The sequence below is a fragment of the Lycorma delicatula genome, chromosome 2, assembly GCF_047948215.1.
Source record: "Lycorma delicatula isolate Av1 chromosome 2, ASM4794821v1, whole genome shotgun sequence".
Classification (NCBI taxonomy): Eukaryota; Metazoa; Arthropoda; class Insecta; order Hemiptera; family Fulgoridae; genus Lycorma; species Lycorma delicatula.
The window spans coordinates 131,056,480-131,075,533 of NC_134456.1; the positions used below are offsets into that span (position 1 = coordinate 131,056,480).

Consider the following 19,054-nt stretch of genomic DNA (forward strand, 5'->3'; position numbering starts at 1 on the left):
TTATCCATAAAATAAAAATATTGTTATTTTCTTTTCTAGAGAACTGTTACCTGGAAAAAGTGAATGAAATATTTTTTTTTTTCATTTCATATCAGTTACAGTCTCATGTAAAAATGTGTGCACAATAAAAAAAAAATTGTTATAATACACATTATAAAGAAGATTATTTGTGTATTATTTCATGTAACTTTTCCCATATACTGGTTACAAAAGATATTTCAACTAGTAATATTCTACTGTAAGACCAATTTTTTTATCACTTATAATCCACTATGATTCATAGATTTCTTAAAAAGAAATTGCTCCTTCTCTCATAACCACAACTTATTGGCTGTGTCATTATAAATCTCAAACATAACTAATTGGAAAACCATGGATGCTTCAAATTATATACATTACAGTAACTTCATAATGCTTTTAAAAGCATACTACACAAAATGTTTTTGTTTAACTGTATTATTTGACTGATGATTGATGGCATTAAGTACTATTATATTAATTTTAAAATATGAAACATAGTACAGTACTAATGAAGACAAAATTAGTAAGTTTTTGTTTCTAATATAGAGAGCATTTGATTTGCTCCAATAGATTCAGAATTTCTAATAATGATGTAATTACATTTTAATTACCTATAAATGTTTCTGCTTTAAACATTAACCCCTGCTTTAGCCTGTTGTGGCATTATATTTGTTCAGCTTACATCTTTTTTAGACTATTCATTGTCAGTACCTCAATAAAATGTATGACAACACTAAACTGTCCTCCATTTTCTTGTATGTTTCACCCGATCAAATAATTATCAGTTCAATCAAACTAAAAACAAATGCTCTTTTTGATGTTTCACTTATCTCTTTAATACATCAAATCTTGAGTATATGTCCAAGAATTGTTTTAATGATAACACCTAATGATAACTGAATCACCAGATTTAGTTGTTTAATTAAAATCAATAACTATTTTTTCACTAATCAATGTGGTAGACTGGTCAATTGTGGTTAAAAGTATTTAGTTTTTAACACATTCTGCTGAATTTAAAACAAAATCCAAAGTAATTTTAAGAAATATTTTTTCAGAAGTTATAGTTTACATGTATTTTGCAGTCCACTCACCTGTCATTAGTTTCTTAATTTTGTTATTTTTATTGTGATTACTATTATTATTTTTTTTTGTAGGTTATATAACATTTTTTTGTACATTAAATATGAGTAATATTCATGATCATAAAACTATAAAAAAATGATATTATACAACAGAAATAATTGGTAAGTCCAGTCATGACAGTTCAGTTTTGTAGCAAAAAAGTTATATTATATTGCATGATTATTTAAAGAAGATTTTTTTGATTCTAGACATGAAGCAGAATGATAACAGTTTCTAGATTTTTGAGGCAATGATGATTCAAGTTCGTTTGATGAAGAGGAAATTGTTTTTTTCACCTATATTTTCCAACTAGATCAGATTTTATGAATGTTTTTTTGAAATCATTTTATTTTTGTGAAGTCACCATCAACTGTATTACTTTATCTACATAAAGGGTTTCTTGCTAAAATATGTTATAAATACTGTATTTAATGTAGATTTAACAATAAAATTTTTAATTATTTGATACTTCTTATTGCAGTACTATAGTTGATCAACTGATGCAGAACTTGGATCTCTGCTTAATGAATAATGGGTCGTACATGTTTGCCATCTTCATCAGGTACATTTTTGTGCATTGATCTATCCTTGGGTTCAGCATCCTTACTTCCACGTTTTATGTGGTGCATGTTCAGAAATTTCTTTAGAAGCGATCACAGACCAGTTGTTATCACAGTTGGTAATAGTGATTTATCTCAGAGACTTCCTCGCAGATGGGTGGTTGAGAAAGCTGATTGGAATGGATACAAAGATTCATTTGGTCAGTACAACAGGAGGTAGCGCGATTTGTTCCTTGGTGGGACAAAGACTGCAGGAGTGTATTAAGGGATTATCGCAGGGCGTTAAATAATTTCAAACAAAGGCCTACGATAAAAATGCTGTGTGCCTTCTGCAATGTGAGGGATGTAAGCCACCGAGTGTTTTGGTGTGCTAAATGGAAATCATGTCTGAACTGTGTTGATACCATTTCTTGGACAACTCAATCATTGGTTGTTTGAAGAGAAGTTCTGGACATGTGTGGACTGGTATGTACACTGATTGGACTGGAAAGCGGCGGAATCTTCATGACCGCGCCAGTTGATATAGTGAACACATTTAAGTCAGTTTCAGTTACATCATCGTACTGTCCTGAGTTTGATATAAGTTGCAGGTAGACTCATTGCAGGTAGATTGGAGACTCGTGAAATGAATTAAAAATACCTCTTTCTTTTAGTGAGATTGAGGTATGCCTTGAATAATTCTAGTAACACTTCCCTGAAAATGAAAATACGAGGCTCAGTATGTTATCACACTTCCAAGATACTTCATTATGACATCTTTCATATATCTACAATAGATTTTCTGACCAGGTGTTTCCAGATTCTTGGTCAGAAGCATAGGTTAGGTGATTCCCGTACTGAAACTTGGTAAAGATGATAATGCCCCTCAAGTTACCATTCTCCTTGATCAGTACCCTGTGCAAGGTGATGGAATACAAGGTAAACCATCATCTACTGTAGTACCTTGAGAGAAACTTAATTGCCCTCAAACAGTGCAGTTTCTACCAAGCTAGATCATCAACTGATCATGTAATTGCCCTAGAAGGTGTTACTCAAAACACCTTTTTACTTCGCCAATCCCTGGTTGCTGTATTGTTCAATTTGCAGAATGTGTACGACACGACTTGGAGGAGAGGAATCATAAATATACTGTATCAGTGGGGTATACGAGGGAATCTCCTGGCATCTATCAGGGATTTCTTCAATAATCGATCCTTTCTAGTTCAAGTTGGAACTATGATATCTAAAAGTTTCACACTAGAAAATGGAATACCACAGGGAAATATCCTAAGGGTTACTTTGTATGTCATAGCCATAAAAAGTGTGGATCAGAATAAATAGTGTGGAACTGTGTGCAAAAACCAGTTATGTGTTTATTGTTTTAGATGATTTTTCAATGTATGTTGCATGTAGAACTTTAGCTACTGCTGACAGAGAAACACAAATAACAAACAATAACCTGTTTAAAATCCTGCTGTAAAACGACTAGATTCATGTTTTCCCTGGAAAAAAACAAGATACATTTGCTTTTCCCAGTTGATGGAACATGTTTACCCCAACTGTTTTTACACGGTAAATCAGTTGAACCAAGCATGCAGGATAAATTTCTAGGATTGTGGTCTGACCAATGACTAACGTGGGTAACACGTTTGAAGGAGGTAAAGGTAAAATGTCAAAAAATGCTAGACATTCTGAGAGTTCTATCTAGTACTTGTTGGGGAGCTGATCATGTATGCATGTTGTGCTTCTGTCAAGGCCTTCTTCTTTGTAGTCTGTGGGAACAGACTACAGCTGTGTGGCTTATTCGTTCGCATAGGTCACTACTCCAAAGTTGCTCGATGCAGCCCATCAGCTACAGGTGTGTTTCATTCAAGCCCTGTGGTAAGTATACTATTGGATGATGTGAACCAACTTTTTGCAGTAGATGAAATCAAATGATCTACTCTTATGTAGCTCGCATTAAAGCACAACCAAATCATCCTACCTTTGATGCGATGTTCTTGTTCCAAGTTTCAATGTGTAGTATAAGCATTCACATCTTATGAATTAATATCAATCATACACCAAGTCAACTACTACTTGATTTGCCTAAGGAAATACCCTATTCACAAGATCACCGTAAGTACCTGTATAAAATAAATTCCTATTCTACAAGTATTGATTACAATTGTTTGTCATTAAATTTTAAACTTTTCTCTGGTCGTATAGGCCATAGAAAATAAATGTGTCTTAGAAGTTGTACCTGTATAAAATCACTGCTGCTTCCAGTGACTGTCCCAAGCATATTTTTTTATAAAATGAAATAATTTAACAAATTTAAACTAAATTTAACCCAATAACTTGCACCATATGATTATTTGTAGATAATTTGACTTGAAAAACAAAAGAATAATGATTAATATCTTATCCTAATTTTTTTAAAGTGTCTGCTAGAAATGTAATAAAAAAGGTTATTCACAAAACTTAGTAAATCTTGGATGCAAAGTATCTCAATCTGGGTGAATATCCTAATAGAATACTTTTTCTTGATTTATATTCATTAATAGATTTTTCATTGTCTCTTGGATATGTAAATAAATGTTCATTAAACTGATAAAAGACGCAGTTATTAATATATTTTGAATTTAAAAATGTATTGTAAATTTTTGTACATCTCCTTTATAGTAACGTTTATTTGAAACCGATTATAACATTGGTACCTTCTTTTTATGAGTAACTATCTATAGTAACAGTTATATTTTACATTATTTCATCGTTACAGTACTTCCCTCTCCTCTCCAATTAATGTTATTTGTTTTAATACTATTTTTAAAACAACCATTTCTGTTATTATTATTATTAAATTCATAACTATTACTTGAACGATAGCTGATAACTTCATATTTTTCATTATTTTGTTCATATATTTAATTGGTTGCAGAATTAAAAAAAAAAATATTAATTGACACTTTAGAATGCATTTTTTATTATAATTTTTACATAATTTCAGATAGGTTTAAAGCATAATTAGCCTTAATTAAATAGAGTACTTTTATTTTATTTGTTTGTTTTGAAAAATCATTTGCTATAAAAATAATAAATTTTATATGTTATCGAAGTGATATTATTATTTTTAATCATTATTATGAAGTGAGTTGTTAAACATTAAATTCATTGGCAAAGATATAATATGTTTAATTATATAATAGATTTGAAGAAGGTACTTTTTCTGTTATATCCAACTTTAATAATTTGAAAATTATTTTATTCTTATATTCTTACTTTCTTTAATACTAATCTAATTTTCAATTAGACACCAGTTACTGAGAATTCCATTATAACAATAATAATAATAAGAGAAAATGATATACAAATCATAATTGTAAAAATAAAGAAAACAAAAAAAACTGTTTCTTAGAAGTTATCGTAAAGTTATGTATTCATGTATACATGCAGCATTGTAAATGAAAAGAATTTATGAATTACTAAAGTTTAATACCTGTAAATACTAATGTAGCTAACAAAAATACAATTTTTAATCAAGAAATACTTAAATTTTCTCTATAATTTTAACTCTTATTTTTGGGCATTTATAATTATCATACAAGATTGAAATGTATAAATAGTGTTTGTTGAACATTTAATTGAACTGAAATACAGATTTTTGTGACTAACAATATATTATATACATCTTAAAATTTTAATTACTAATCTGTTAAAAAAACTCTACTGTAGCCCTCTGATGTCCCATCTCTGATAAAGTATTCTCTATACTACAGGTTAGGTACGTCCAAGAACTGAATAAATAAAAATTCTTGAATATTAATTACATTTTTAAAATAAATGCAGTAATAACAAGTGTAAAATAATAATCAATTAAAGCAACTGTGATTAAATAACGGCTTGTAGAAACAGTAATAAAATAACAGCTGATTAACGTGATTTAACATAGTTTCCTTAATAAAACTAGTATCATCAATAGCGTAGCAGTTAAAAACCATGTCTGACAAGTTCAATGAAATTATTTTTTCATTAATATTCATAATGCTTTTTCCACTGCATAATCTACGATAATTTACTTTCATTTTTTTTCAATGCAATAGACAAAATTTTTTCCTCAGATGTACAATACAATGAGTGTACCAAAGTTTGTCATCAGAAGACTTTTTGTCAATATTAAAGTTCTTTTATTGTAAAAATTCGGGCTGTCTGTAAACGTTCAAATCTAGAAAGACCAAAGAAAAAAAGGTTTATAAATCATATTTTCTATCATAAAATTCCGTAAAAGTTAGGGATTACAATTAAAAAAAAAAAAAAAAAAAATTGCCGGTACATAGGAACATTTAGAACTACTGTCAGATAAATTTTTTAACACTGGCAAACATATTCACATTAATTTGTCATTATTGTATTATTGCTATTTTAGAAATAACAATGGTGGAGAAGTTAAAATTATCACTCCGAATGTATGTTTTATATATATATATATATATATATATATATATATATATATATATACTTAATATCCTGAATAATTTAGTTTTAATTGAATTTTTTTTTTTTAATTTGCTGTTTTGATTTCGGGCGTAAATATACGTGTACCGGTTTCTTAAAGAAGAAATTAGATAAATGAAATTATATTAACGAAAAAGTGGTAAACGCTTGCTAAATAATTGAATTTAAGGCAAATTGATGTCACTGCCAGTATGATTTCTTCTTCACAAAACGGTTGAGCAAGTGAATTTTTCCGATTGATCTGAATGAAGTAAACGTTTTCGAATTGGGTGCAAACAAATAGTTTGGCCCATATGAATATACATATCAAATTACGACTGTCCATTTTAAAATCTGTTATAAAATTTGCTAATTTTCATAAGTGATATAAGATATATATTAAAAATTAATTTAATTAAATTCCTGTATTTTAAGGTAAATATTAAACAATAATGTATATTTTATATTTTTAAATAAAATTATGATATTTTTTTGTTCCCACAGTCTTTTTTAGACAATGAAACAGGTGGCATACAAAACCTTTAGTGCTCAATACCGTATTGTAATTTGAAACTTATGAATCATTATTCATTTTATGCTATTTAGGCACGCATAGTTTTACGATTTTTGGTGTAGTAAGGCCGCATCTAATCTCAGGTCTATTGTCTTAACCAAGAGATGGATGAGACCTTAATGTGAACCAACAGATAATGCTAGAATAATTACAATATATATTAACGTTGTGGAAATAAAACCGGAAATAAATTTTTTTCTTGAAATCCATCAGCATAATTCTCAAAACCTTTTATGTTTATTTGTTTTAGTGACAGTTACTTATGCGGTTAAAAGTACGCGAAGTACAAATGCGGTTAACTTTATTTTTCTACCTTGACATATTCACGGGCTGTAATAATGTTTATTCCTTTTATTTTTTGTTTATTTTCTTAAAAATTTTACAAATTTAATGTAATAGCTGAAGGATCTTTGTTTCGATTGGTACCTTTTTATTTTGAGAAATTTAATTGATTTTAATTAAAACTTACTTGCATATCCTCCGTTCTTCAGCGATTTAAATTGATTTTGAGAACTGAGAAAAAACGAATGATTGAAACAGATTCGTAAGATTTTGTCCTTAATAGGTTAAAAATCGGATTTTTAGAAAAAAATAAGAAACACAAAAACAATTATTTTATACCCCTAAATTGTTACTTATTAACAAAGAGCAAATAAAATCAATATTTATATTAAATTTTCTCTACTGTTTTACATTTTAACACAAATTAATTTACAATGTCCATATTAAAAAAGTAACGTTTGAAAATCAACAAATTGTTTAAAGTTAGTTATCTTTAAAATAATTTGATTGAAAACAGATTTTTTCATGGAAAACATATTATGTTACACTTCCTTTTCTTCTGTCTTTGTTTGTTAGTCACAGGAGATAGATGGTTATGATAAGGAAAGCTTCAGAAGTTCCTGAATCATTTTTTAGCCTACTGGTAATAATAGTGATCTTTAGTTTTTGGGACATCATTTTTCCTTATGTGTTACAATTGCGATTCAAGTTGTAGATAAACCTCTTCCCATAACTACTCATAGATACGCACCTGAAATTCAGGACTTTAAGAAAGGAACAATTGGAATGAATTCAGGGAGTTAGTGGGATTTTTATATTGGTACTCATAAGCCTAAAATCAAAACAACTAATGAAAAATATTCTTCTAATAATAAATCTAAAAAATTATAGAACAAAAATTAAGTTTCAACAATATGTCCACAGATTTTGCCATACTTTCAATGCTTGATTTATGAAATATCATGAAATTTTAAATTTTTATTCCTGAAAATTATTTTTTAATTTCACTCTTTGAAAATCCTTCATTGGTGGACAAACCAAAATACCATGACAACCATCAATCTCATGATTCCCTCAAAACCTATGAAGTTGTAGATTTCATCAACAAATCACTATTCATTATTGCAAATCATATCATCAATATTTATCTTCCTTAACTATCAATTGAAATTCCATGGAATGCCAACAACATCTTAACATATGACACATTCCCACTGCTCATTTTTATCTTCTATGTATCTTTTCTTGTGTTTATAAATTTTCTTAACAAGGAGTAAAGTGCCTCCTTATTCCTTGTATTCTAGATTACAGCTCATTGTTAGGGATTAAATGTTTAACTTTTTTTATACTACTATATATTATTTGGTACGTTATCACCCTAATACCTAAACTAGAAAATTATATAATCAAAAAGTTATCTAAGATGAGTATGAAAACTTTTTGATTTTACAAATGAGGTGATTTTACAAGTGAACAGTAAAAACATGTACAATCATAAATACTTCTTTTTTTTAGAATAGCTATATATATATATATTGTTTTTGTTGTCTTCAGTCAATTAACTGGTTTGATGCAGTTCTCCAAGCTTCCCTATGTAGTGCTAGTCATTTCATTTCGGTACACTCTCTACATCCTAAATCCGTAACAGTTGTTTTCCATATTCCAAATGTTGCCTGCCTGCACAATTTTTCCCATCTACTTGACACTCCAATATCAAAGTGACTATGCCAGGATGCCAAAAGATGTGGCCTATAAATCTGTCTCTTCTTTTAGCTAGATTTTTCCAAATGCTGCTTTTTTCATCAATTTGCCACAACACTTCATTTGTCACTTTATCCACCCATCTGATTTTTAACATTCTCCTGTAGCACCACATTTCAAAAGCTTCTAATTTTTTCTTTAAAGGTACTATGTTCATCAAAGTTTCACTTCTATATAAAGCTATGCTCCAAACATATACTTTAAAAAATCCATTCCTGACTTTTAAATTAATTTTTGATGCAAGCAAATTATATTTCTGATTGAAAGCTAGTTTTTCCTGTTCTTTTCGGCATTTTATATCTCCTGCTTTGTCCATCTTTAGTAATTCTATGTCCCAAATAATAAAATTCTTTTACCTCCATACTTTTTTCTTATCCAATCTTTATATTCAGTGGTTCATCTACATTATTTCTACCACATTTCATTACTTTCATTTTGTTCTTGTTTATTTTCATGTGATAGTTATTGTGTAGGATTTCATCCATGCCATTCATTGTTTCTTCTTAATTTTTTTTACTCTCACCTAGAATTACTAAATCATCAGGAAATCGTAGAGTTTTTACCTTTTCATCTTGCACTGTTACTCCGGATTTAAATTGTTCTTTAACCTCATTAACTGCTAGTCTGTGTAAAGATTAAATAGTTTCGTGGATAGGGGGTATCCTTGTCTGACTCCTTTTTTTATTACTGCGTCTTCTTATGCTTTTTGATTATTACTGTTATAGTTTGGTTCCTGTAAATTTTTCCAGTTGTTCTTCTATTTCTAAACTTGAACCCTAAACTTTTTAAAATGGTGAACAATTTATTTCAGTCTACATTATTAAATGCCTTTTCTAACTCTATAAATGCCATGTATGTTGGTTTGTTTTTATTTAATCTTCTTTCTACTATTAATCTGAGCACTAACATTGCTTCCCTAGTCCCTATACTTTTCCTGAAACCAAATTGGTCTTGTAACACTTCTTCCATTCTCCTCTCAATATTCTTCTTAACAGAATTTTAGTTAAAATTTTTGATGTATGAGTAGGTTAACCTAATTGTTCTGTATTCTTCACATTTATCTGCTCCTGCTTTATTTGGTATCATGACAATAACACTTTTTGAAGTCAGATGGAATTTTATCTATTGATTCTTCACCGCACTGCTCAGTAGTTCTACAGGTATCCTGTCTACCCCTGGAGCTTTTCTGCTGTTCAAATCCTTTAATGATCTATTAAATTCAGATCTTAGTATTGTGTCTCCTTTTTCATCTTCTTCGACTTTATTTTCTTTCTCTGTAACACCAGTTTCTAATTTATTTCCTCTGTATAACTTTTCAATATATTCCACCCACCTATCAACTTTTTCTTTTGTATTATAAATCAATGTACTCTCTTTATTTAACACATTATTAGATTTTAACTTATGCACACACACACACACACACACACACACATTTATATAAAATATATTTATAAATATAAATATTTAAATTTTACTGTTTTAAATTTCTTTTAAACAGTATGAACGAGTTTTTTTCTGAATTTTGAACTCTCCGATTTAATTAAAAATATAAGATATGTACAGCAGTTCTTTATTCTTTTTAATCGTTTATGTTTTTTGTTTTTACTTTCCAATATTTTCAAATAAGATTTTCTCATGTTCTTTTTATAAATGTTAGTAAATGCAATAATATGTACTTCTACAAAAACAGGGAATCGTGAAAATCGTAATTTAAATGCAAAATAGTCTAAGCGTAGTCAAATCGACCACTACAAAACTTTAACGCTGAATTACTGAAAAAATTCATTCGATTAATAACATTTTTATATGTTATTACACACATATATTTTTGTTATTAACCACGGGTAATATATTTTAAACATACTTACATAATGTGCAGGTTAGGTAAACAGAATTATTGGAAAGAAATGAGTTTTTATATTTAAAATCATTTTATATTATCAGCTGCTATTTATAAATATATATTGAAGAGACTTTGCACTGATGAATGCAAATTTTTTTACCAATTGGTACGTCCAGAGCCTCGATGCTTAAGCTTACCTAAATCTATAATAATTAATTTAATTAGTTATATCTAATGAAATGATTAAAGAGAAATTACGTAACACTTTTCTTAGATCTCAGAGTATATTTAAAAATATACTTTAACCAGGAAGATGAGATAAATGAAATTATGGGCAAAAAAATACCAGAAAGTTGTCAGAACTAGACCTGAAACTAGCTGATTAATAAGTTGATATACAAATGCGTTGTTCTAAGCATTACAATTACTATCCATCCTGCTGTAATCGTACTATTCACTACACTAACAATATACTACGATTTAATGGATTGTTTATCTTTTATGATTGACCTTATACATAAATTATTAAACATGGTAATTATAATTCTGTAATATGTGTGATTAAGACGGAAAAGATGCGTGCGTAAACATCGAGGCTTTCGTACAACTTAATTGCACTGTAATATTATTTTATTTACCGTTTAATATTGTACTTATGACTTCACAATAGGTAGAGTAAAGGCTGTAGCCTCGAATAATTTTATTACCTCGTAAATTTTCATTCTATTCTTATTGAAAATAGAAGCGCTATATGTGGTGTAAACTAAAGAAATCATTGGAATTGTGAGGAGTGGGATTGTTTACATAATTACGATAGTTGATTATCATTCGGTGCTTGCTCATTGTATGCTTAGTGATAATATAGAATAGCTTTTTTGAATGTCCCGTGAAAAGTTTTTCATCTTTGGCTGGATGAAGTTATTATTAAGCTACCGAAGTGGCTGAAAGTTTGTTTGTTTTCCCCAGCCAGTTTTTCAGCTACTGCCGAATCTGAATGTGTTTGTGTGTAGAGATTAGCAAGTGCAATCAACACTATCGGCTTGCCCAGATCGACGTAGTACAGTGTAACTGTAAATGTACTGGTAAACATGTAGTCGTGAACAGACTCAGGTCGACCACTCCTGAGACGTGTGGTTAATTGAAACCCAACCACCAAAGAAATCCGGTATCCACAGTTTAGCATTCAAATCTATATAAAAGCAACTGTCTTTACAAGGACTCGAATCTTAGCACTTTCGACTTCGAAAATCATCTGATTTTACGATAACTGGTTTAACCACTAGACCAACCCGACGGGTTATTTGGTTGAAATTTTGTATTAATTCCAAAAAAATTCACGAAAAGTATCAGCAATTTTTGTTGCTTTAATACAAACCGGTAACTTAAGTATTTTTTAAATACTTACATTCGTCTAGGGTGTTGAACAATTTAAAAAAATAACAAAGAGAAATAATTTATAATTTTGTAGTTTGCATGAAAATATCTTTACGTTGCTTAGCCTAATTGACTTAATAAAAAATACGCTTTATCTAAAATATATGAAAATCCATCAGAAGCAATTAGACAGTTCTCAGTTACCTATCATGGTACTGATCCTACACCAAAAATATCGGCTACAAAGACTTATTTTTTTATTTTTATTTTGGAAACAATTAATGTATTAAAAGTTACAACAATAACGAAATTAGATTAATACCTACATCTGGAAAAATTACGTCATATATTTTCAAATGGAAGCGAATATTTAAAAAAAATAACTGCCCCCGTATTCAAAATAACTCAGAATTCACGATTCAGTGCCGTAAAAAAGAAAAAAGAAATATCCGGGATCAATGCCATATAAGGCGAGGAATTAATTTTAATATATCAAGGAATATATACAAATAATTGCTAATATTTTTTTTCTTTTTTTAGAGACATGAAAGTTTGTGTATGTACGCGCGCAATGCATAAATGTATATATTTTTTTTCTTGCAAGTTATGGTGGTAGTTTCTTGTAATTAAACAATAAACAAATTTACAGTTTGATCTCTTTTACGAAATTCTGTCTTCAAAAACAGTCTTCTCAAATTTAATAGACCACAGTATGTAAAATTTGTGGTTTTTACAGCTAATTTTAGGAGAAAAAATTGTGTTTAATTTCTCGATATTTCGAAATTTTTTAAAATATCGAAAACCATTTTTAAATGATTATTCGCTTCTCTCAGAAAATTTGGTTATAGTTAAATTTTTTCATAGAATGTCAATTTGATGAGGTGAAATTGTTCAAATTTTCATAATAAAGGTGCATTTTTATGACATTTGAGTAAATAGTAGGCGTAAACCTTTTTCTAGTGAAAACGAATTACATTTAAATAATTTTTTTAATTATGTTTTTAAAAATTACATTTTCTCAAAAGTACCATAAAAGAAAAATTGTGGCAATCTGAGCAGGACCTAAATTCATCGTTCCTGAAAATGGCAACTTTTCACTAGAATAAACCATTTTAAGCTTATCGGTGAATAGAGTGAAGGAATTTTCGTTGCCTAATTCATTGAGCTAAAATATACTGCTACACATCAACATGCCAAGCACATGTAATCATTAATATAATTCAGTTCTTCAAAACAGGGATTGGCTGTGTTATGAATATGATTATTCATAAAAAAAAACTACGATTACTGCCAAAGTTCGATAGTGCCTTACAATTCACAGTCAAAAGAAAGACTGGAATATTTAACTTAATAATTTGCAAATACAACTATTGTACGATCCAAGCTAAACTTATTCTAATTACTCTGCAATGCTGCACTTTTACAACTGATATGTTAATACGTAGAAGAAAATAATATTTCATGAAGATAAAAATAAATTGAAAATATTTTTATTTAATTTATAGATATTTAGTATGAATAGATTTTTAAAGAAATACATTTTTTTGCACTAAGCGTAATTCGAAATAACGTAAAAACATTTTGTTTGAAGGTCAACTATACAAAAAAAATTTACTATAGCAAAGGATTTTTGGCGTTATTAAGCAGTGATACATTTTTTACTCTAATGTTTGTCTTTAAACTTTTATTCGAATATTCTACTGTAGGAATAGATTTTTATTGTTCTGTAAATAGCCTAAAATTAATGTTTTTCAAGAAAAAAAGAAGTTATTTAGGCCTACATAATTTATATCTCAAGAATTTTTTTAGAATCAAAAGATAAATTAATGAAACAGTTTTATGTACAATCTTTAAAAGAGTTCAGTCACTCCTGATATTTTCTTATTTTATTTTTCATAAAATTAGAAAAATATTGGTAACGCAGAACGATCTCAGTTGCCGAATATCTACTGATATAGCCTACAAATTGATATCAGAATATAGAAATTGTTGGATTAGAGACAGATCAGCTGAAGCGAGATATTTGAGACTTACTTTGAGATACTCCCTAATATCTGTAATCAGTTTTTCGAAATTTTTTATCAGTGTATATTAGTTACACTTTGCATTCAGCACTTACTCCAGAGCTGCAAAATCTTATGAAAAATTGTAGAATTGGTGGGGATAATATGATTATATGTATCTGGGTAGCTTTAACATTCAAACATGATTTCAAAGCTTTGTTTAATAAAATATTAAAAACGGCAAACTTCAAAGTGGCGAGATTGCTTGATTGACGATTAGGATTGATCTTTTTTTGATTACAAGGTCAAGTTTGCAACAAAGTAAATGCGTGGAAGAGCTTGTGCCAAAGATGTATGACATCAATTTTTATCATGTAGGAAAAATTTTTATCAGTCTTTTACTCATGTTGATTCAAAATTTTGTATCGTTGTTCTAAAATAAAAAAAATTAAAAATGGTTTGAGGCAATACAATAATTTTTTTTTGTTGGGAATAAACGAAGTGTTGGGAAGGTGGACCTTTCGCATTTTCCCAAACAAAAGAAGGTGGGTCTGTCGGAAGCATGGGGAAACTAATTTTTGGTTGACCCAACTCCTGACGGGCCACAGTGCGTTCAACAGTTACCTGTTTTACCGGAAGAAGAGAAACGCACCGACGTGTTCCTACTGTCACTGTGAGGATATAGTAGGACACACCTTCGAGTGCGGAAGGTGGGCGGACGAGAGAGCCCGATGCTGAATATAAACAATCTACTAGAGTTGATGCTGGCCAATGAGACTTCTTGGGGGGCGGTGGCCATCTTAGCAGAAAGAATCCTGAGAGTAAAGATGGCCGAAGAATATCATTAAGGATAATCTCAGCAATGTGGATGGTGAGGGAAAAGCCTGGATAAGGAGGCAGTCGGGGCCCTCTTGGGGTCGTCGCTGCTGCTGACATGCCCAGGACACCCCAACCCGACCGAGAAGACTCGCAGGCGATTTGAAAACCCGTGAGTTATGCCGTAAGGCAGGTATCCAGGCTGCTGTACAAAAGGGGGAGGTGTTTGAGTGGGTCCCCGCACTATGCGGGAAACCCCACACACCCAGGAGCGCGAGCTGCTGGGCGTCTGGTTGAAAATTTTCCCTCCTCCTACCGAAAAACAGCGTTATTATGTCGGTTTTAAAAAAAATATTTACAAGAACTAATTCGTTTATTTTAAATTTTATAATTATTTTCTGAATTTCACTAACTTTCTACGGAGAAAGTTAAATTTATATGTGTTACATTTATAATAATAGCTGTAAAATTTTGAAGTAGATCGTTAACGAATTAACCAGATTAAATACTATGTCCTTTTCAACACATCTACAACAGTTACTTTATTATTGTAAAAAAAATTTAATTTAACCTTTTATTTTATACATAATATTTTTTTTTCATAACGTTGGCCAACTGTGAAAGCTATTGGTCTATAATTCCTGTTAGCAGCCTTGCCCTGCAATTTCTAATACAATCAAAATACCTATCCTGTCAGGATTTAATCAACCAAAAAGTGACAGTCGTCCTTTTACTTTTATTTATTATTTTTGAGGAACTGATACTGAAATTGCTGAAACATAAAATGACTTGAAAATTTAATTATTATTATTTCCTGAAATTTTATCATTTTTATGATACTTGTCGAATAATTATTTTAAAATTAAAAAAAAATTGATGCGACAAGTTTTAAATTTGATTAGCCTATTATTGTAATTTGATAAATGGATGTTTAAAATAGAACTGAGTTTCTGATTAATTCAAATTTAATATACGAGTATAAAGTATATATATATATATATATATATATATATATATATATATATATATAGAGAGAGAGAGAGAGAGAGAGAGAGGGAGTGAGCTGGTATTGGTGCTAAGACAAAATATATGTTTAGAAAATAATCTATACTAAATACCAGTCGTAACGATTAATAATTGAAAAATATTGAAAATGTATTTTGAATAAAACTAAACCAACTTACATTTTAAACAGGTCTTAAATTTTAAAAGGTTGATTACTTACTATTATTATTCATGTCAGTTTGATTCAGATGACACGAATTTCAAGCAAAACTCGGTTAACTAATTAGTTAATTTAGTACAATTTTAATTGATCAGAAAAAAATTACAACTGTTTAAATTAATTATTATATATATTTTAATTCGGTAAAGAAGAAAAAAAATAATAATAGTATTAATTTATATAGTTTACTGTGAATATATAAATTTAAATATAATAAAGATTTATTTTAATTTTGTGTTAATTGAACAGATTGTTTCATTGCAGTTGCAGATTCGACTATTATGATGATACTACACTACTATAATGATGCTAATTCCATCTAATTAGATAAGGTTAAATTTCTCTTCTTAATTGGATAAGGGTTAGGTAAGATAAAATCGTCGCAAAAGATTCATTGTGCGTATTACAGAATTTTAAAAATTAAAAACTACTGCTGAAAACTAAGGACCAAATATTGTGTGTTCTCAATCCATGTACAATTATATATATATATATATACATATACTTTTAAAACACAAGATTACGGTTTATCAGTTTAAATATAAAAAATTAGTAAGATCAGTTATCCTTTTTTCGGTTTTCATATCAATTAATTCAATGGGCATAAGGATCGAAAAAAAAATTTTGAAAATTGGTATCAATAGTATTATGAAATAAATAAAATTCAAATAGACGATGACTAGCCGTTTTCTTTTGAAATCTTTGATCATTGAAACTTCTGGCATGTTGCTTATTAACCTAATTAAAAAGAACTATTTCAGTTTGTTGAAATACATTTTTCTTATGATTCTTATATTTCGAAGTGTTAATATAATAGAGGTACTTAAATAAACGGGCAATTTCAAACAATTAAAAATTTACACAATTTTAATTCTTAATAAGTTTGACAGAAAAATTTCTATATTTCAGAGTGGCTGCTTGTTGCCATCGTAGATTAAGATAAAAGCCTTTTCTTTTATGTATGAATTTTGAAACAGCTCGCCAGCCTTCCATATTTTTTAAAACACTTCGTTTAACTTAAACCTCAATGTTTACATTTTTTTTAAATCTGCTCAGATAATACTTCAAATTTTATAAAGATTCGTATATAAAATCTCCAGTTTATATTCTAACAAAGAAGTATAAATTCAAATATTTTAATATATATATATAATTATACAAACTAGTTAGCGGTTGAAGGACAAACTTTAAACTGTGAGCCTCTATCGCTGTGTGATTTGGTTTGAACTAAATGATTCGAATCAATTGAATGAATAATTTTCCAGAAATAGTAGAATTAAATTTACGTTAAATAAAATAAAATAATATTAAATAAATTTAAAAAAAATTCTCTTTAATAAAGATTTCTGTTTAATAATAATGGGCTTCCCGTGGGGGATTACGCGTGAGGCTAGAGTGGTGAGGTGATACGAGCAATTCGTTCGAGGCAAGACCAATCATCACCATCAACTGGTAACAAACCGGGTGCTCCTGGGGCGCTGTTTTGGGAGGTGCAATGGGTGCTCTTATAATATCTCTGTAAAAATCGTCCGATTTTCAAAATTCAAGCGTGGTATTTGCTACTACAATACAAAATCACGATGAAACTAAACCAGAACAAAAGGAGTAATGTTTGTCAGCAACGTTTATTTCAGCAGTCTTGTTTTTTAATTTTTAACATTTATCTCTTGTGTAAATCATTTTAGTGCTTTGTACCTTTTTAGTTTTATTTAAAAAAAATATATATATAAAATGGTTGTGAACCCCCATTAAAGTTAAATGCGATCTTTTTGCAGACATTTAAAGTAAGAAATATGATTATGAGTGAATTAACATAAGTTTGTTCTCAGTTAAAGATATCAAAAAAGTAAAAGAACACTTATAATTTCTTCGTAAATTAATTACAGATATAGAAAATAAAAGAAAAAAAAGAAGACTTGATATTGTTGTTTTAACATGATCATGCATTTCTTGATCCTTAAAACAATCCTTTCTCAAATAATGTAATATTAAAATACGTATTATAATCCTTAACGTATTTTATTTAAATAAAAATAATAAAAAGTGTAGGTAGATTTAATAAATTAATAATATTTTAACCAAAATTCTTACAAATTCAACCCTTCACCAAATTAACATGACTTAAGTAACAATAAAAAAATGGAATTATTACAAAGTATTAAAGAATAATTATTAAAACTGCGTGTATTATTAAATAATAACAAACCAGATTAAATGGAAAAAGAGTATTCTGTACTATTGGACAAAGCTTTATCGATAATAAAAGATAATAAAAAATTTATATTGAACCCTGATAAAAGAAGGTAGAAAATTATTTTCTAAATAAATAATATCTAATTAAGAAAAAAATAATTACAAAGGTTTAGGTTGAAATATTGAAAAGTTAGATTTTTTGCACGCGTATTTTTGTCTTACTCATGTGATTACAATTATTTACTTACCGATAAAGTTATATTCAGAAAATATAACAAAATTTCCATGTCGGTTTGTTGAAATTAAAAAAAAAGTTTTTCTCTGAAGGAGAAATTTTTCAAATTAAAAACGTCGATGATATTATTTTCAGTTTTTTATATCTTCATTGTCGGACTCCCTTTCTTATTACATGGAACTAGCAGTTAATGATGTTAAAGAACAATTTAGATTCGGAGTAACAGTACAAGGTGAAAAGATAAAGATGCTACGATTTGCTGATGATATAGTAATTCTATCCGAGAGTAAAAAGGATTTAGAAGAAACAATGAATGGCATAAATGAAGTCTTACGCAAGAACTATCGCAAGAAATAAACAAATACAAAACAAAAGTAATGAAATGTATTAGAAATAACAAAGATGGACCAATGAATGTGAAAATAGGAGGAGAAAAGATTATGGAGGTAGAAGAATTTTGTTATTTGGGAAGTAGAATTACTAAAGATGGACGAAGCAGGAGCGATATAAAATGCCGAATAGCACAAGCGAAACGAGCCTTCAGTCAGAAATATAATTTGTTAACATCAAAAATTAATTTAAATGTCAGG

At 28.9% G+C, this 19,054-nt stretch overlaps 1 protein-coding gene across 1 annotated transcript in view; it reads left to right on the plus strand.

The window, feature by feature from the left end:
- The first annotated feature begins 1,674 nt into the window (after positions 1 to 1,674).
- The window catches only part of LOC142319951 (arylsulfatase B-like), an 89,450-nt gene continuing 72,070 nt past the window's right edge, over positions 1,675 to 19,054 (plus strand). Inside the window, exon 1 of the mRNA XM_075357628.1 lies at positions 1,675 to 1,903. Coding sequence (XP_075213743.1) covers positions 1,675 to 1,903 — 229 coding nt within the window. The remainder of the gene's footprint in view (positions 1,904 to 19,054) is intronic.